Below are 16,263 nucleotides of genomic sequence, written 5' to 3'. Positions count from 1 at the left end.
CATTTCCAGAAAGGCCTGAAAGATCAGACTGTGCATGATAATTAATTAGCATAAAAAGAGAGAACCTTGTCCATAAAAAGGCTTCTCCCCAAGCCCAGGCAACACCCTCCAGTACCCTGAACATCCCAGTGGCCATACCGACACAGACAGATGAATAATTGCTGGGTAAGTACCCCCAGGATCCTGGACATCCCATGAGCTAGACTGGTGCTGCTGAAACCGGGCTCAGCGTCCCCCCAGCTGGATGAATGCTGGAAGCAGCACTAGTGATCTCCTTTGCTCTCTTTTTCTGTCTTTCTTTCTGTCTTTAATTCATGTATACCTCTTTAATGTCTCTTTTCCCTTTCACCTTACTCCATTATCCAAAACCCACTGCCACGTGCTTATATAGTAGGTCAGGGGCTAACATACTAATTTTCATGCCAAATGGAACTTTATGATTGTTTGTGGACCCTCTGACTTTTGTCATTCCTTTTGACCTACAAGCATTTATGAAAACTACTTTGATCCCTAGTTGCAAATGAAGAATTTTGCTATAATTCTGTTAAGATTTTACAGTATGGTGTTTTGCTTCTTTAGATATCCTGTTCATTCTGTGATACTCAGTACATGCTGCTCAAAGCATACCAGTTAAGGAAGTTCAGTTCCATGCTAAAAAGAAGAACAGTACTCATTAAATATATCGGCCCTTAATGTCTTGCTGATTCATGCACTCATATGTATCAAGGCAAGACTTTCATTAACTCCCTTTTTGCTTTTTTCCAACCAAAGAAAATGTACCACAAAAGAAAACTTAAATGCAAAGTTGTTATTTGTTTAACTTCCTCTGCCACCATCTCAACTAATTACAGTCCTTGTTTCCAAGAGAGTGAGTCTTTTTTGAGCTTCAGTTTTTCTTTGCCTTCTTATGTGAAACCTATTAATTTCTTTCCAAGTCTCTACAGTCTGCTATGCCAAATGCCTGCAATTATCATTCTCAATTCTAATTGCCCCCCCTTTTCTGGTTGGTGAAAGTAATTTCATTTGACTTTACTCTTGTTATTCTCTGATGGCTGTTTATTCTTAGAATGCTTCTTTTTGGTTTTAGTAGCAGCCCAACCATTTTCATGCTCCCTTACCAGTTCCATGTTATTTTGTTTTAAATTTCTTTTGCCTATAGACAAGTCTGTCCTACATAGTTTTCCCTTCTGAAGTCTGAGGAAGATCTTAGAATTGAAACCAAAATTTCATAAGCTCAGATAATTCTGCAAAGTTGTCTTTGTAGGGTTTCTTCATTCACATAGAATTTGCATAGTTGAATGAGAAGAAAAGTGTGCCCTTATGGAGCAAAGCAAGGACTGTGTATTTAAATGCAAATTCCCTGCAAAAGGACTGAGGATGGTGTACAGAAAAGTGACGTCCCTCCTAGCAAAATCAGTGCTTTCAGTAAACAAATAGAGAAGTCCCTGATGATTCTTTCAAAATGAGGAACATAAAACAGAATACTAAAATTGCTCTTACAGCTAAATTATTTCTCAATTAAGATGTGAATTTTTAGCAGAGAGGTCACTTGACACGATTTTACTTTATGGACTTGCTTAATACTCATCTAAGAAGTAAAAATGAGTTACTGATTAGAAAATATTCTTGAAGAATCAAAAAAACATCAATAAGATTCTCTTACCAGTAACTGCTTTCAGATCTATGACCAAAACCACACCTCAATTATAACCTCAATTCCCAAGGAATTTAAAAGATCACTCCAGCATGAAAAGTTGTATTTTCTGTGAGAAATTACATGTCCTATATATCTTCTGATACATACATTTGTTTGGCTTATACTTTGATGTGATTATTGCCATTTATAAAATGGTCAAGTTTTCAATCCATATGAAGGAATCCATTGCACCCACAACTCTAGTCCAACTATTCAGTCTTTAGAAGTGAAATGGGATATAGTGTAAAGTAAAAGAAGTAAATAGAAGCTGGCAGAGATTGTAGAAATACAGTTAGCATCTTATGTAAGTAGACACCTGAGCAAAGAGAGGAAATTGAATGAAAAAAGTGAAAATAAGACTAAGTGCATCAAAACCTGCAGTGAATGGAAAATAAAAAATGAGCAATAGTAGGAGTGAATTAAGGGTGCATAAAATGGTTATTTTCCTGATTGTGGTATTTTCTCTGTGTTGGTATTAAAATAAAGCAACAAGCCCTTATTGATACAAGATAATCAAAGAGAGTTTTGCTTCCCATTTTCTTCATGAAAAAATGTAATAATCACGTTTGAAATACATACAGAAAAAAAGTTGATTTTTGTTTTTTTTTATATAATACACATATCTGTTTGCATGCAGGAACTGCTGTATTAGTTCTCATCATTTATTGCTTGATATACTATACCACATATTTTCCATGCATGGATTTTGTATCAGGCAACAGGACATTAGGGATGACTAGTTAAGGGTTTATATTGCAAGGTTTTACACTTCTCACTTTAATTGCTGTTGCAAAGAGAATGCAATGAAAGCTGAGGAGACCAGTTCTACATGACAAAATCACTTAACTCTGAAATCATTAGAGCTGTGAAGGTACAAGGCAGATAAAAATTATACTGTTAGCCTGGCAGTGTGACTTGGATCTAAGAAGAACATGTCACACCAGAACAAAGGCCACCACATCATGTCACATGGCTGAAGGGTTAATTTATTCTACCACATCTGCGAACTAAAAGCTGCCTATGCTAAAAATGAGCATCACAATTATTTTTAACTAGCTGAGAATAATAAGTAATACAAGAGCTATGAGAGTAATTCAAAATGAAATGAAGCACAACACATTTGTCAGTGAAAACTTACCAGAGTAGCAAAAAGATGATATAGTATAAAATAAATAGCAACCACTGGTGCCCACATATGTCCTACAGCATTCAGTGTCTGATCCATAACATCCACCCATCCTTCCTGTGTGAGAATCTGAAACATTGACATGAATGCCTGCAAGAAATAGAATTACAAACATATTAACGAATTATACTAATATGGTTGTATTGACACATTCCTAAAACTGATTTAACAGAGATGCACATCTGTTTTGGCTAGCTTTTTTAAACCTTATCAAATGTGTTTAACTTTTAAAGCCAAGTAGAAGGCTGCTTATGAGCTAAAGGAGAAATAAATAGCTTGATCTTTGACAGAACTGTAATCTTCAATTTTTAACACAGCCCTAGCTTCATTAGCACATTCAAAGAACCTTTTGGTTTCCTTCATTGCTGAAAAAATAGGATACATATCCTGAGCATCACAGATTATTGTTTTGAATATTATACTGTATTGTAATTTTTTGATTATGCTTTTTTCTTCCATGTTTCCTCTCTCTAAATATACCTATAATAAAGTGTTATAATTAAATGTGACCATAAATTATGTTATCTTAATAATAGCAGAAGCATCTGAGGCACTCCACAGATGTGCCTAATCAATAAATGGCAAGGTCTCTGCTCCTGCACTTGATTCAGCCTGTCAGACTTTTCCTCTATATTTTGTAGATAGCATTTTTTGTGGAATTATTCCTGCAATATTTTCAAATTCCTTGAGACCAGGTACACATGTCAAAAACAGAGGAAGTAATGGGAATGTTTCAAACAATTTATTTATTTAGTTATAGGAAAATATGAAATTGGATAAGCCTAGAAACCAGACACCTTTGAAACCCCAGCTGGAGCCTACAGCACCAACCAGAATTGAACTCAACATGAGCAATATGTAACTGCAAGATGTACATCCTACACAGACATTGAGGAATGCACACTGCCTAGGAAACAGAAGTTTGAGTATGGTATCAAAGTGAAATATCTTGACTGTCTCAGCGAGGCCAAACTATTGCACAAGCTTCTTTTGCTTTTGCCTGACATTGAAAGTATTCTCTTTCCAGACAGTAAGGATCAAAGCTGGTATCTTACTGAAGTTCATGCATAACAAAAAAGTGTTAGAAACTGGAAATACAGCTTACAGCTAACAGGATTCCTAGAATTCAAAATGTTAACACAGTTACAAGGATGTATTACATCTGTGCTCAGTGTGCCCAGCAGCAGCAGATTAACATATTAATGCAATGGCACAAAAAGAAAAGGATTCTTCTTGTCAAACCTGTGAGAAAACAGTATCCAGACAGCCCTTCACTGCAACTTACCCTAAGCCAAAACCTGTGCTGGAAAATCTGAAAACACGTAGCTATACAAACTTACATGCTTGGGAAACAATGAAATGGTTCTAATTAATTTTTAAAGCTTCTGGCAAAAATAACTGTGTGGGAGACCTCAAACTCATATTATTATTATAAACCACAGGCAAATACTTTGCTTGGGCTCTTTATCAAATTTATAGGGTTTTTCAAACAAAACACTGATTTCTCCAAGACGTTTCTTACAATGTTTCTTCTAAACCAAACCATTAAGGTTATATCCCCACCCTTAGGGGAGTCCACTCCAGATTGTGACTTCTCACCTAAAGTAAAAGCAAATTTACTCTAGAGAAGACTGTCCATGTGAATGCACACAACACTTGGTTTTGGCCCTATGTGACAACCCTATGGCTAACAATCATTAATATTTGGTGACAAGAAGCTGGTTCAAACTATATGAAGGAGGGTGTGGCAAGACTCGTATAATGAAAGAAAGTGTATATCAAGGGCTATCTGCTTAAAATTTGAAAGGAGGGCCTGCAGTTACAAAGCATACTGAGATGGGCTGGGTAAGGCAGAGACAAGTGCATCTTGTTATGCAGGCACTGAATAAAAGAATCTGCCTTTTTGGAGTGCCCAGTGTGAGAGGACAATTTCCATGTCCGTACCCGGGGATTGCCTTGGAGAAAGTTTGCTGGAAGCAGAAAAGAAGTTACAGAAGACACAAAGCAGTATCAGAAGACCACTGATACTGCCTGTCCATTCTTTCACTGACCACAGATAAGGATCCTAGCACTAAGGTTTTTCCTCCTCTGTTGGTTTAAATAATACAAATTTTAAAATGCAGAAACTGAATCATGTTGCCTCTAGGTCATATTTGGAGGAAGAACTATGAATTTTTACTCTATTACAGAGTTCACAAACATTTAGCTTCTGAGGGTTTTAGAAGTCATTTGCCTGCTGACTCACACAAAAAAGTCTGTCATCAAAGTCCAACTTGGTTTCTTATTGCTTCTGTGTTCTGTGGCACTCTGAAGCAGACAGAAGCACAAACACCCTGCTAGGTTAAGACCAAGAAGTTGAGTATTATTTTTACAGTTGTTTTTCAGAATTAACTCACACTAATCAAATTTTCAGAGATGCTTAAACCTACAAGACAAAATTACAAGAAGTGACGCTGAGATGAACATGGAGCAGACCAAGGCATCCAAATGAGAAATCACACATGTTCAGAGAGAAGTTAAACATCAGAAACATCAGACTTTTATTTCTACACCAGAAACATCCTGACCAAATGTAAAGTCCCAGGCTTTCTTTTGAACACAGATCCCACAGAGGACAAAGGCTATCATGAACTAGAAGCAGCAGAAAAATATGCTGGCAACTAGTTTTCTGTAAATTCTTTGGGGTGGTTAAAGTCTTTGGTATGTCATGTATTTGGAGAGGCCAAGCATGAGGGCTGAAATTTGCACAGTGCCCTATGCTTTATGTTTCTGCCAGTAATCTTGGCCTTAACCAGCGTATTGCCAACCTGCAGCCACATCCTCCCTTCAAATGAGTGCCCCCTCCCAGTCATGTGCGCTGACTCTACATTGCGCAAAATCAAAAACTCTTAGTACTAACTCTTTTCCTTATTATAAAATCATTGCTCCCCATGCAAGACATGCAGAGAAAGAAACATTTGGGATCTTTATCTAGGAAAGGCCTTTTGTAGCCAGCTGAGCATGCATGAAAGAACAGAAAATTCAGCCCCCTTTAGCTCTACCAGGGGTGCTTTAGGGTGAAGAAGACAAGAACCCCATCAGTGCTCAGCACTGTTTCTCGGGTCTCAGCTTCCCTTTGTGATGGGGAGCTGAAGCTAAACCAGGCAGCTGTGATTGCCTGCACTCAGAGCCAGTGGCCATCATACCTGATTGCTGTGGCATTCCTTGCTGAAGCATAAGGTGGGCACTACATTAAATAATACACCCCACTGCTGGCTTTAAAAACACCTGAAGGACTGGATAACTGAACTAGTGCAGTATCCTTTCTTCTGAATCACACTTAATTACCACAGCTTACTGCTTAAAAAAATATATATATTTTACTTAATTCTTCAAGTTTATATTTTTTAATTCTTCAGGTAAAAAATATAGCTTCAGTACAATGTTGTGGACTACTAATTAATACAAGTAATAATAGATTAATGTGGAGAAGATATTAATTTAATATCAAAAAATCTAATCTTCCATCCAAACCAAGTGACAGTAAAGCATATAGTTTTATAAAATGGCCTTTCAATATAATTTAAGCATTTTATTATGACATTAAATTCCAGTATAATTCAAAACATTAGTTTTAAGTAAATAAGTCAGTGCACAATGAATATGTGCTTTGCACTAAGCAATCTTCTTTGGAGCAAGTTATTTTTAGCTGAAAGGTGTACCTCCCACTGTTTATTTTAAAATTAATTTGAAATGCAACTAGCTGACAGAATCAACATCTGTGAAGACGAGACTTAGAAATTTATGCAAATGGTGATTTTCTGAATTAATTTGTGCTACAGAAAAGATTGTCAATTTTTTTGAGTATTTATGCCCTATTACTTAATGAGCTGTTTTGATGATGGAAGTCAAACTACCTTTTTATTTATAGTGGAAGATTGGCGAAGGTTTGGTAGAATATATGAGCCAAAGAGCCATTTCTGACATCTTGTCCAACTGTTACAGGGGTGGTGCCACACAGATGACTACTTACAGTTATAATGTACTTGTCTTGTAACTGGTGCTTGCTCACAAAATTTTAAGGACCAAATTCCACTGGCCTAATTCATAGAAGCAGTTCTAAAATCATAGGGGTTGCTTCTGCAAATTAAGTTAATGGGATTTAGGATATTGCTGTAACATCCTTCTACCAGCAGAAACTTATGTTTTCCTCCTGACACAGTCATGAGGGCTCAGTAACAACCTGAAAGAAGAGTAGTCATCCTTTAAAAATGTGGCAGAGATACTGAGATTTTAACTGCATCAGAGAATTAAGACTGCATTGCTCATCTTTTATAATGGGTGTTGCTTAAGTTGAACTAATATCTCACATCAGAAACTTTTTCCAAGGTTAAGGCTAGGAGCAAACACTTGGTTTTGTGAAAACTGGGGAATTGTTGTGATCAGTTGGGCCTGGCTTTCATCTTGTGTTGACCCATTTAAAAGAAGAACAGCATTCCCAACTTTGTAAATTGAGACAGAGCAGTCAGCACACGGCTGCAAACTGCAAAAGAAACCAGGGCATGGAAGTCAGACACAGTAACAATGTGTTTTGTCCTCCATACAGTGAATTTTCTTAGCAGCTGCCTTACACCTATGCCTTTTTCAGGGGGCCCAGCCACCCCTGTCCTTCCTCATGGCTCAATATGTGCAGCCCAAGAAGACATGCAAAAATAAGAGATACCAGATGGTTAAAAACAGTAAAGCAAACATCTATATTTTTGTACTTAGTATTAGAGAGAAAGCCAGTCCATTTGGCAAGTTGTAATGGCCAAAAGAAGGGTGAAATTAGTAGCTATGGCAACAGTGAGCTTGTGCCTATTGATTTTCATCAGGAAACCATGTGAAAACATGCAATTTAGAGGCATTAGCAAAAGGAGGAGGTCTATTTGTTCCAAAACCCATACTGTGCCTTCTTATAAAGCACTTAGTTTCAAAATGATTTTAGGTTTTGTCTGTTTCAATGCAGAAAGCACTTTAATGTAGAAACTCAAAATTTAGCCTTTAGTGTCACCATTTTTGTGATCACGCTTGTCCTCCCTGTATTTTTAACTGACAAAAACTCACAGCAACAATCCTGGCTATTTAAGATTTGCTCTTCTTTGAGGGTAAGCTCCTACAAATTCTGGTATTGCAAACTTAATATCATCTCATATGTTATACAGCATGTCTTCAGTCATGTTTTGAAAAGAATTAGAATTGTCTTATTCCAAACTGATTCAGTGATCTTTTTTCAGGGAAGAAAATTTGAGAAATCCCAGACTTTGCTAGGAAGACCTGCTCCTTCAGAGGAATGCCACAATTTCACACCATCAATCACAATTTTGAGTACAAAATTTTCACTGACTTTTAACCTAATAAGAGATGCTTCACTATAAAACTACAAAAAGAAACAACACACTGTAAATTTTATGCTTCTGAAACAAATACAACAAGGTGAATATGAATACATAAAAAGTAATGAAGGACTCATGTTAAAACATGTATTTAGTATTTACATATACCTGTTAAAATTCAATATGCTAGAAGTCCTTATTGAAGCTTAAATGGCAGCAGATTAAAATGCTCAAAATAATCCAAAACTTTACTAATGTATTTATATAAATTGGCCATTTTTCATTGCAAGTGGATCTTTATCAGGTACTTGCATCACTTTATCTAGTTAAAATGTGAAGGTGATTGCAATCCTGTCTTATTTTGATCATACTAGAATTATTCTTTCAGGACTTTCACTGACACTTTGCATAAATAATAAAATAATTCTAAAACAAAATTCCATGGTGAATCGAAACCTGCAGTTTTTTTCAGAAGTTGTACATGAGAATTGAGAATAGAATATGGTGGTAATATCACCTGATTTAGAGACTTGACTTAATTAGGAAAGCTTAAGTTTTATTTTATTTTATTTCTTCACCATTTAATGAATGATACTGAATATCTAATTCTAGTGGCTGTTTTTCTAAGCACGTTTTCCAAAATAGAAAGCATGGTGCTACACTATTCCCTGTGGGTAGGCATTTTTTTGTCCCACATTGGATGGCCAGCTTCCCATAGATCAAGTTCAGCTTGATAATTTCAAATTGTTGTTTAGGCATTTTGTTCGCTAAATACATGACCCTTGAGGGTGCCTTTTTCATTGTTATTTAATTGTTCCAACCAATGCACTTTCACTAAAATAGATACATTGGATAATCAAACTGGAATGACAGAAACAAATAAATTGTCACTGGAACCAATCCATGTACACTCAGTCTAATCTGCTATTAAAGAAATTGCACTATTTTCATTCAGAACAGCGTGCTTCAACAAATACTTTAGCTCCAATTTCCACCGATTTTCAATGTTCTGTTCTGAATTAATGTAATGCCCATAAATATCCATTATTTATACCCAAAAGGCAAACACTTATTTTGTCAATGCAGACAGGTTTTATAACCCTGTGTAAAACAAGCATTCCTGTACAAATCAAGAACAACAACTTTGATAATATGAAGATACATGTTTTATATAAATTCTCAGGCTAATATTCATGCCTGTGGACATGAATCCTCTTCCTGTAACATGACAGAGTACTGTTAAGCCGTATGCTGTGTTGTGTCATCATCACGGTGCATGGGCAAAATTTCTCTGTGTTCCCTTGACAGCAAAAATAGAATACCTACCACAAGGAAAGATGGTTCTCACTACAGAAGGACTACAGGAATACTGTTACATCCAGAAAATACATTTTTTTAAAATTGATACATATGGAGATAAACTGCTTCATGTTTCTAAGAAGGAAAGGAAGACTGCTAATGTAATAAGGAATATGATAGAATCTGTCCTGGTTCGGGCTGGTATAGAACTAATTTTCTTCCTCGTAGCTGGCACAGTGGTATATTTTGGATTTAAGATGAGAATGATGTTGATAATACCCTGATGTTTTAGTTGGTGCTGAGCAGTGCTTGCACAGTGTCAGTGTCTTTCCTGCCTCTCACCCCACCAGTGAACATGCTGAGGGTGCACAAGAGGTTGTGAGGGGCAGGACAGGTGACCCCAAATGACCAAAGGGATATCCCATCCCATATAGCATCATGGTCACCATATAAACTAAGGGAAAGTTGGTTATTGGCTGCAGACTGGAAGCCAGCTGAGCATCAGCCAACATATACTGAGCAATGGCATTGTGAGCCACTGATTTTGTATATTCTAATTCTTTTATCATTATTGTCTCCCCTTCCGTTTCTGTCTTACTAAAATTTTGTTATCTCAGCCGTAAAATTTTACATTTTTTTCCTCCCAATTCTCTCCTCTGACCCACTGCAGGGGGAGGATTGAACAAGTAGCTGTAGAATGTTTAGCTCTACTGGCCAGGCTAAACCCCATCAGAATCATAGAATCATTAGGATGGAAAGGACCTTCAAGATCATTAAGTCCAGTCATTTACCTAACACTGCCAAGTCCACCATCAATGGTAAGAAAATATCCATGATAAGGAAATAGTGACAAGCAATGAGTAATCAGTGTGTTATATACTTGCCCTTGGAAAGGTTGTAAATCTGTCCAGTTCTTCCACAAAGCAGAACATCTGTAAACTGATTGCTGACATTACGATCAAAAGGCTGGCAGTAAATACTACCAAACTCCCAAGTTTTTTTCCTGGTCCAAATATCTTATACACAAAATCCTCCAAAGCAGGAGAAATCTTTATAAGCCGAACTACTCTAAGAACCTAGAAAGAAAGAGAAAAATGCAACTGTATCAATTATTTGATTATCACATTAATCAAAAACTTTCAAAATACCAGACATTCATGGCCAAAAAGGGACAGTCTTGTAGACCAATAAATATCAAGTTGCCACCACTTGTAATAGATGACAAGTTGTATGTTAGGTTAAAACCACAAAACCAGGAACATAAGCAGCATTGAGGCATACAGGCATGGGATGATAGTACAGGCATGGGAGGACCCAAGGTCTCCAAGGCTGTAGTCAACTCACCAATCATGAGGAGTCATTAAAGAAATGTAATTGGGTAAAGCTGGTTTTGGGGTAACAGCATAGACAAAACACACAACAGATATTAAATACAAGTATGATGTGGAATTAGAGACCAAAGTAGGTTTATAGTGTGTTACCAAACATAAGAATGCCCTCAGGCAGGAGCCAAAGTGCATCAGTCTAGATTTAGCAGCTGAGAATCTACTGAAGTGCTAGGTCAATGGCTCCAGTTTGATTATCATCTTTTGTTAAAATTTCATTCTTATACTAAATGGACAGAATCATGAACAGTCTTTGATGAAAGCTCTGCAGGCTCAATGAGATGGCTTTGAAAGGCCACTTCCAACTTATATTGCTCTGATTTTGTGATTGTTATACCAGGTTAAGTATTCACACAAAGAACTGCCAAGTCTTCTTCCACAGATCATCTTTCCATTTCAGTGACCTGAAGCAAAATTGTTTGGCATTACGTACCACAATAACCTAGTAAATTTGGTAATGAACATATTTTGCTATTTCATGTTATATATAACATGGGAAATTCTGTGTTGTGTTTCTCAGTATCAGAGAAACTCAGTATCGCACAACAGCATTATTTGCCCCTGACATATCTGACACCTCTCAGTACTGGCAGCAAAACTTTGATCTTGTGTGGAACTCCTGACCTATTCACTGCTGAGTCTACTTTGAAAGAGCTGCTGACAGCTCTGATTCTCCTATTTCTGCCATTGATGTTGACACAGTGGCATGAACATCAGTATCAACAAGAGGCAGTGGCAGCAACAGTAGTTGCTGAAGACAATGGACAGCAGCATATGGGGCAACTGAGATTCTGCAGTGCTTAGGAAGAAAAGGCTCTCTATTTCAAGGTATCACTTGGGTTTCCACAAGAAACGTATTGAAACTGAAAGGTAGGAATTACAGTGCAATTATTGTCTGACCTTATATACAAGTCAAATACAATTACTATGCTCTTTTTGGAAAGAAAATAAGTCTAAGTTGTTCACACACTGAGCTGGCTAATAATGTACACCTTTGGATTTCACATGAAGCTCATCTCCCTACCATTTGTAAGGTATGCAGAATATGCTTGTCATCTAGATTTAACTACCAAAGGAGAGGGGGGAAGAGAGAGAGTCAACTCAAGAGAGCAACTTATTCCAAACATACCAGAGCCCTTACATGAGATGGGATAAGCATCCACTGTTTTCAGCGGCAAAAAAGGGTGCTGGATTCAGAAGTTACACTAGACAGCTTAACTTTCACAATATTAGCACGAGGTGACATAAAGTCCTTTCTTTCATATTGGTATCATGACTACATTACATATACTCTGAGTACATGAAACTGGTTACCAAGGCAGATAGTGAGATGAGTGATATTTACAAGTACTATTAAAATGTAAACATGGTGCCTTCTTACTTACAGGATTTACTTAGGGTTTAAATGTTAGCTCTGTTCCCATCAATACTAGTTTCAGCACAGACCCCAGTGGGGAGAAAATTTCATACTAGTTGGTATTCTGAGTGGTGTTTTAGATAAACTCAATTATCTGCCTTACTTTTTCCCCTTTTCTTTGGGGAACTTTAATTGACCTTTAAGCCACACACTAATCTTATTGATACTATTTGGTTTCTTCATTTATTTTCATTAGGTAACAAATTGAATCTATCAAAAGTACATTCTAATGAATTTATGCATTTTGCGTAATTGGATTGCAAATTGTATTATATTGAAGAGCTGTAGAAGATGCACTATTTGGATTAAATATAAAAATATATTAAAAACAAATCAAAATTAATAATACAAAAAAAAAAAAAAAAAAAGAACCACAGCTTTGTTACAAATAATGGCTACCTCCCCTGCAAGGGATGACAGTTATTCAGAAAATGACTCAACAGTATTTTCCCCAAGCACAAATACAATACCATCTCTTAAGTTCAGTATAGGTTAAATTCTGTTTAAATCTCTCCCTTTTATGCTGGTTCATTACATATCTCTGCAATAATATGCAAAATTTGTCATTTCTCCACTAATTTTATGTCCTACAGATATAGCTATGTAACAGTCCTTTGCTGTAGTCTTTCACTGAGGGCTTTGCAAAGCATCTTGAATGAATGCACAGTGAATGCAAGGAAGATAGGTGGGAGGGTGGACAGTATCCAATGTAGTAAAGACTGAGTGATGTGTTGGCAAAAGGTAATGATACAGATCAATGAATAATGCAAACTGAAATGCATGCAAGGAGGACTAGACAACCCAAACAATAATTCTTGCTTGCTATCCTGGAATGTGTCAAGAAGGACTTCTGTTTTCAGTAATCTGTTTTGCTGGCTGACAAGAAACACATTTACCCTGTCATCATGAATACCTAAATGCCTGGAAATCTGCCTAACATTAAGATGTATTCATGTGAAAAAGACATTTTGACCTTGGTTGATTTGAAAACGTGTTATCTAGCTTGCCCAGAACTTAAGTGTGGAGGAAGGTGTGTACCTTACAGGCTGACTTCAAAGGTATTCTGCAACCTTCCAATCATTCACCTCCTAAGGTACTTGGATTGCAAAATACAACCCAAATCTTTCAGTGTAGTGGGTGCTTCTGCTTGTAAAATGTACGTCTTTCATATATTTTGGAAAAAACAAAAAATCACATATTGAAATTTTGTGTCATAAAAGCTAGCACTGTGTAATTAAAAAGAACATCACCACCACCACTGCTCCACTAAACTAATTAAATCCATTAAAAAGAAAATACTTATTATTTTATTACCAGCATCTGCCTACATTTTAATCATACTTTCAATCCTATGAGTTAGTGATGATGTCATCCATTTAGTCCAACATTCATAATTTACGCTGAAAATTCTTACAAAGAAGCCACCATTCATAAGTGGACTATGTCCTAATAAATACAAACCAATTGTTAACTAAGTTGCTGACTGCTTTAACTGAGAGCTCCCAGCAATGCTCCCTGTGCTTTTGACACAAGAGTGCAATTGCATACTCCTGACACATCATCCTTCCTTGCACCTTAGATGCATCATGCTGCACTGAGTAACAACATTCTACATATTTGGACAGCAAAATCAAAGTTATAATGACTTAAAAGTCTTCAAATTATATCAGGTGAAAACAAAATAGATATTTTTCATCCTAAAAGCTTTCTTGAGGAGGTTTGCAGAACCATTAAGAAAAAATACAGGATGACATTTGCAGAAATCTGAGAAGGCCATTATGTTTCAATCCACACTTGGGGAGATTGCTTCCCCCATGCTGTATCCATGTTTACAGTATGTGTCACTCTAACTAATCCCATTTATTGACAGAACACTGTTTGATGAGTTGTTATTTTCCCTGAGTATTACTTATTCACCATGCTAATCCACTGCTGAATAATGGGCAGATATTAATTCTTTAATATATATATTCTTAAAAATACCCTTTCTTTAGCACTGTGGAACATAACACATAATGAATCCCAAAGCTTTCTCCCAAAACTGGATCAACCCTAAGCACATGAAGGAGGATGATTGGGAAATCAGTTGGCCTGGCTAACAAGAAGAATCAGCCAGAATGATAAGTCAGAATTAGTATTTTTTTTGTCTCTCTTTCCTGCTCTTCCCCCAAGTGAAAATGCAAGAAGAGCCTCAATAAATACACTCCCTCTAGATAAAGAATGGCTGGAAAGCTAAAAGACCCAAGTCTAGGATGATTCTGGAGAAATTACCTTAGAAGACCCACAGTAATGTAGCTTAGCATGTGACTGCCACAGAGATGAAGATTTGGAGAAACAACAGTAAGTGAATTGAGGCCTCAGGGAGAGCAGCCAGGAAAGTAGGGGTGAACACTATGGGAAGGTGATGTTGTAAACAGCTGTGTAAAAGGTCAAGGCTCAGTGAAGAACAATGAAGAAACAAACCAGAACCTACTGAACAGTACAGCTCAGATAAGAAATGGGAGTTACTCATAACAGAAAGGACTTCTCAGCAAAGATAGAAAGAATACTATTTTTGTAAATCCACCCAATGAACATAGTGAAAACCAGAGATTTTTTTATTTTAAAGTTATTCTCAAAATGAGTCAATACTGTGAGAAAATTGAAATTTGTGTGAAATATGGATGGGTAACATTTTAATTTGGTATATAGGGTAAAAAGTAAAAGTAGCTGATCATACCTGAAAATATGTAAATTGAGAGTGATAGAGGTCTGGATAAATATGGAGAGTGGTTCCAATTACAAGCAGCAACTCAAACTTGTGAAGAGATGAGCTGATGTATCCTGTGAAACCCAAACACCAGATCTTCAGAAGAGCTTCTAAATCAAACAGAACTGTAAAAGCAACCTAGACGGATATATAAAATAAGAAAGATGCATTCAAAACACTGAGTTAAGTTAGAAGTTTCTATGTCATGTTGTCTATCGGGGCTTTGTATGGCAAAAATAAAGATCTTCATAATATTTAACAAAACCAACCATATTCTAAACAGAATAAACAATAATAGATTTCACTTCATAAAATTTTCTAGACTCAACACAGATAGGTAGATTTCATGATTTGGAAAGCATGAAGTAATAAATCCATCCAGATGACCTTTCACTTTAAATACATACATAAAAATGAAAATATGATGACATGACTTTTTTAAAATATGAAGCAACACTTATGAGATTTCTGAAGAATTTCAAGAGATCTAAGAAAGACACCAAAGTTCGAAAATTGCTACTTCAATTTTCTAAAACATCCATAGTAACAACCAAAATAGGTAGAAAAGTAGTAATGGTTTTTAAACATCTAAAACAAATTTTAAAAGGAGAGGAAATTCAAAGTCAGTCCAGAATGAATTAATTTTAATAATGATGTTAAGAAACTTGGACATGGTGGGAAGTTACAGGGGAAGAATTCTACTTGTAGGGAATGACTTTGGGATTCTTCCAGAGGCCTTTCTTGAAATATTTGCACAATAAAATGCATAATGTTCAGTTTGAACAAAAGCATAGGTGTACATCTTCAAGATTTATTTTCTCTTACTTCTCTCACTACCAAAAATCATTCTGGCTAGGCACACTTCCTCATGTGCCTTCTTATTTTACCACTGCAAATACTCTAAGAATAATCTCTTCCACAGTTTCCAACAGCCAGGACATGCAATGGAAATGCTTTTCTGTGACTCAGAAATGTTCCTTTCTGACCCTTTACATATATTGAGATTTAAAAGAAGCCCTAAAGTAACACTAGGTCATATCTAATTGCAACTAATACTTTCAAAGTGCAGTACAAATAAAGAAAATACAGCTTAAATCTCCCTTGAAGACAAGCATTATAAGTCTGCTAAGATGGAGAGTCTAATTGACTATGGGACATGAGATCTACTGAATTTGGC

At 36.4% G+C, this 16,263-nt stretch overlaps 1 protein-coding gene across 7 annotated transcripts in view; it reads right to left on the bottom strand.

The window, feature by feature from the left end:
* NALCN (sodium leak channel, non-selective) overlaps window positions 1–16,263 on the bottom strand; it is a 229,627-nt gene that overhangs the window by 90,664 nt on the left and 122,700 nt on the right. For 6 of the 7 annotated variants that reach the window (XM_053935243.1, XM_053935244.1, XM_053935246.1 and 3 more), the window contains 3 exons: window positions 15,057–15,224; window positions 10,420–10,611; window positions 2,835–2,972 (listed from right to left, as the gene is read on the bottom strand). In XM_053935243.1, coding sequence (XP_053791218.1) covers window positions 2,835–2,972; window positions 10,420–10,611; window positions 15,057–15,224 — 498 coding nt within the window. The remainder of the gene's footprint in view (window positions 1–2,834; window positions 2,973–10,419; window positions 10,612–15,056; window positions 15,225–16,263) is intronic. The other variant, XM_053935245.1, reaches the window with a different exon arrangement.

This window comes from Vidua chalybeata, chromosome 2, assembly GCF_026979565.1.
Source record: "Vidua chalybeata isolate OUT-0048 chromosome 2, bVidCha1 merged haplotype, whole genome shotgun sequence".
Lineage (NCBI taxonomy): Eukaryota > Metazoa > Chordata > Aves > Passeriformes > Viduidae > Vidua > Vidua chalybeata.
The sequence above is the reverse complement of the archived record's forward strand: the minus strand, read 5'-3'. Positions and strand labels throughout refer to the sequence as shown.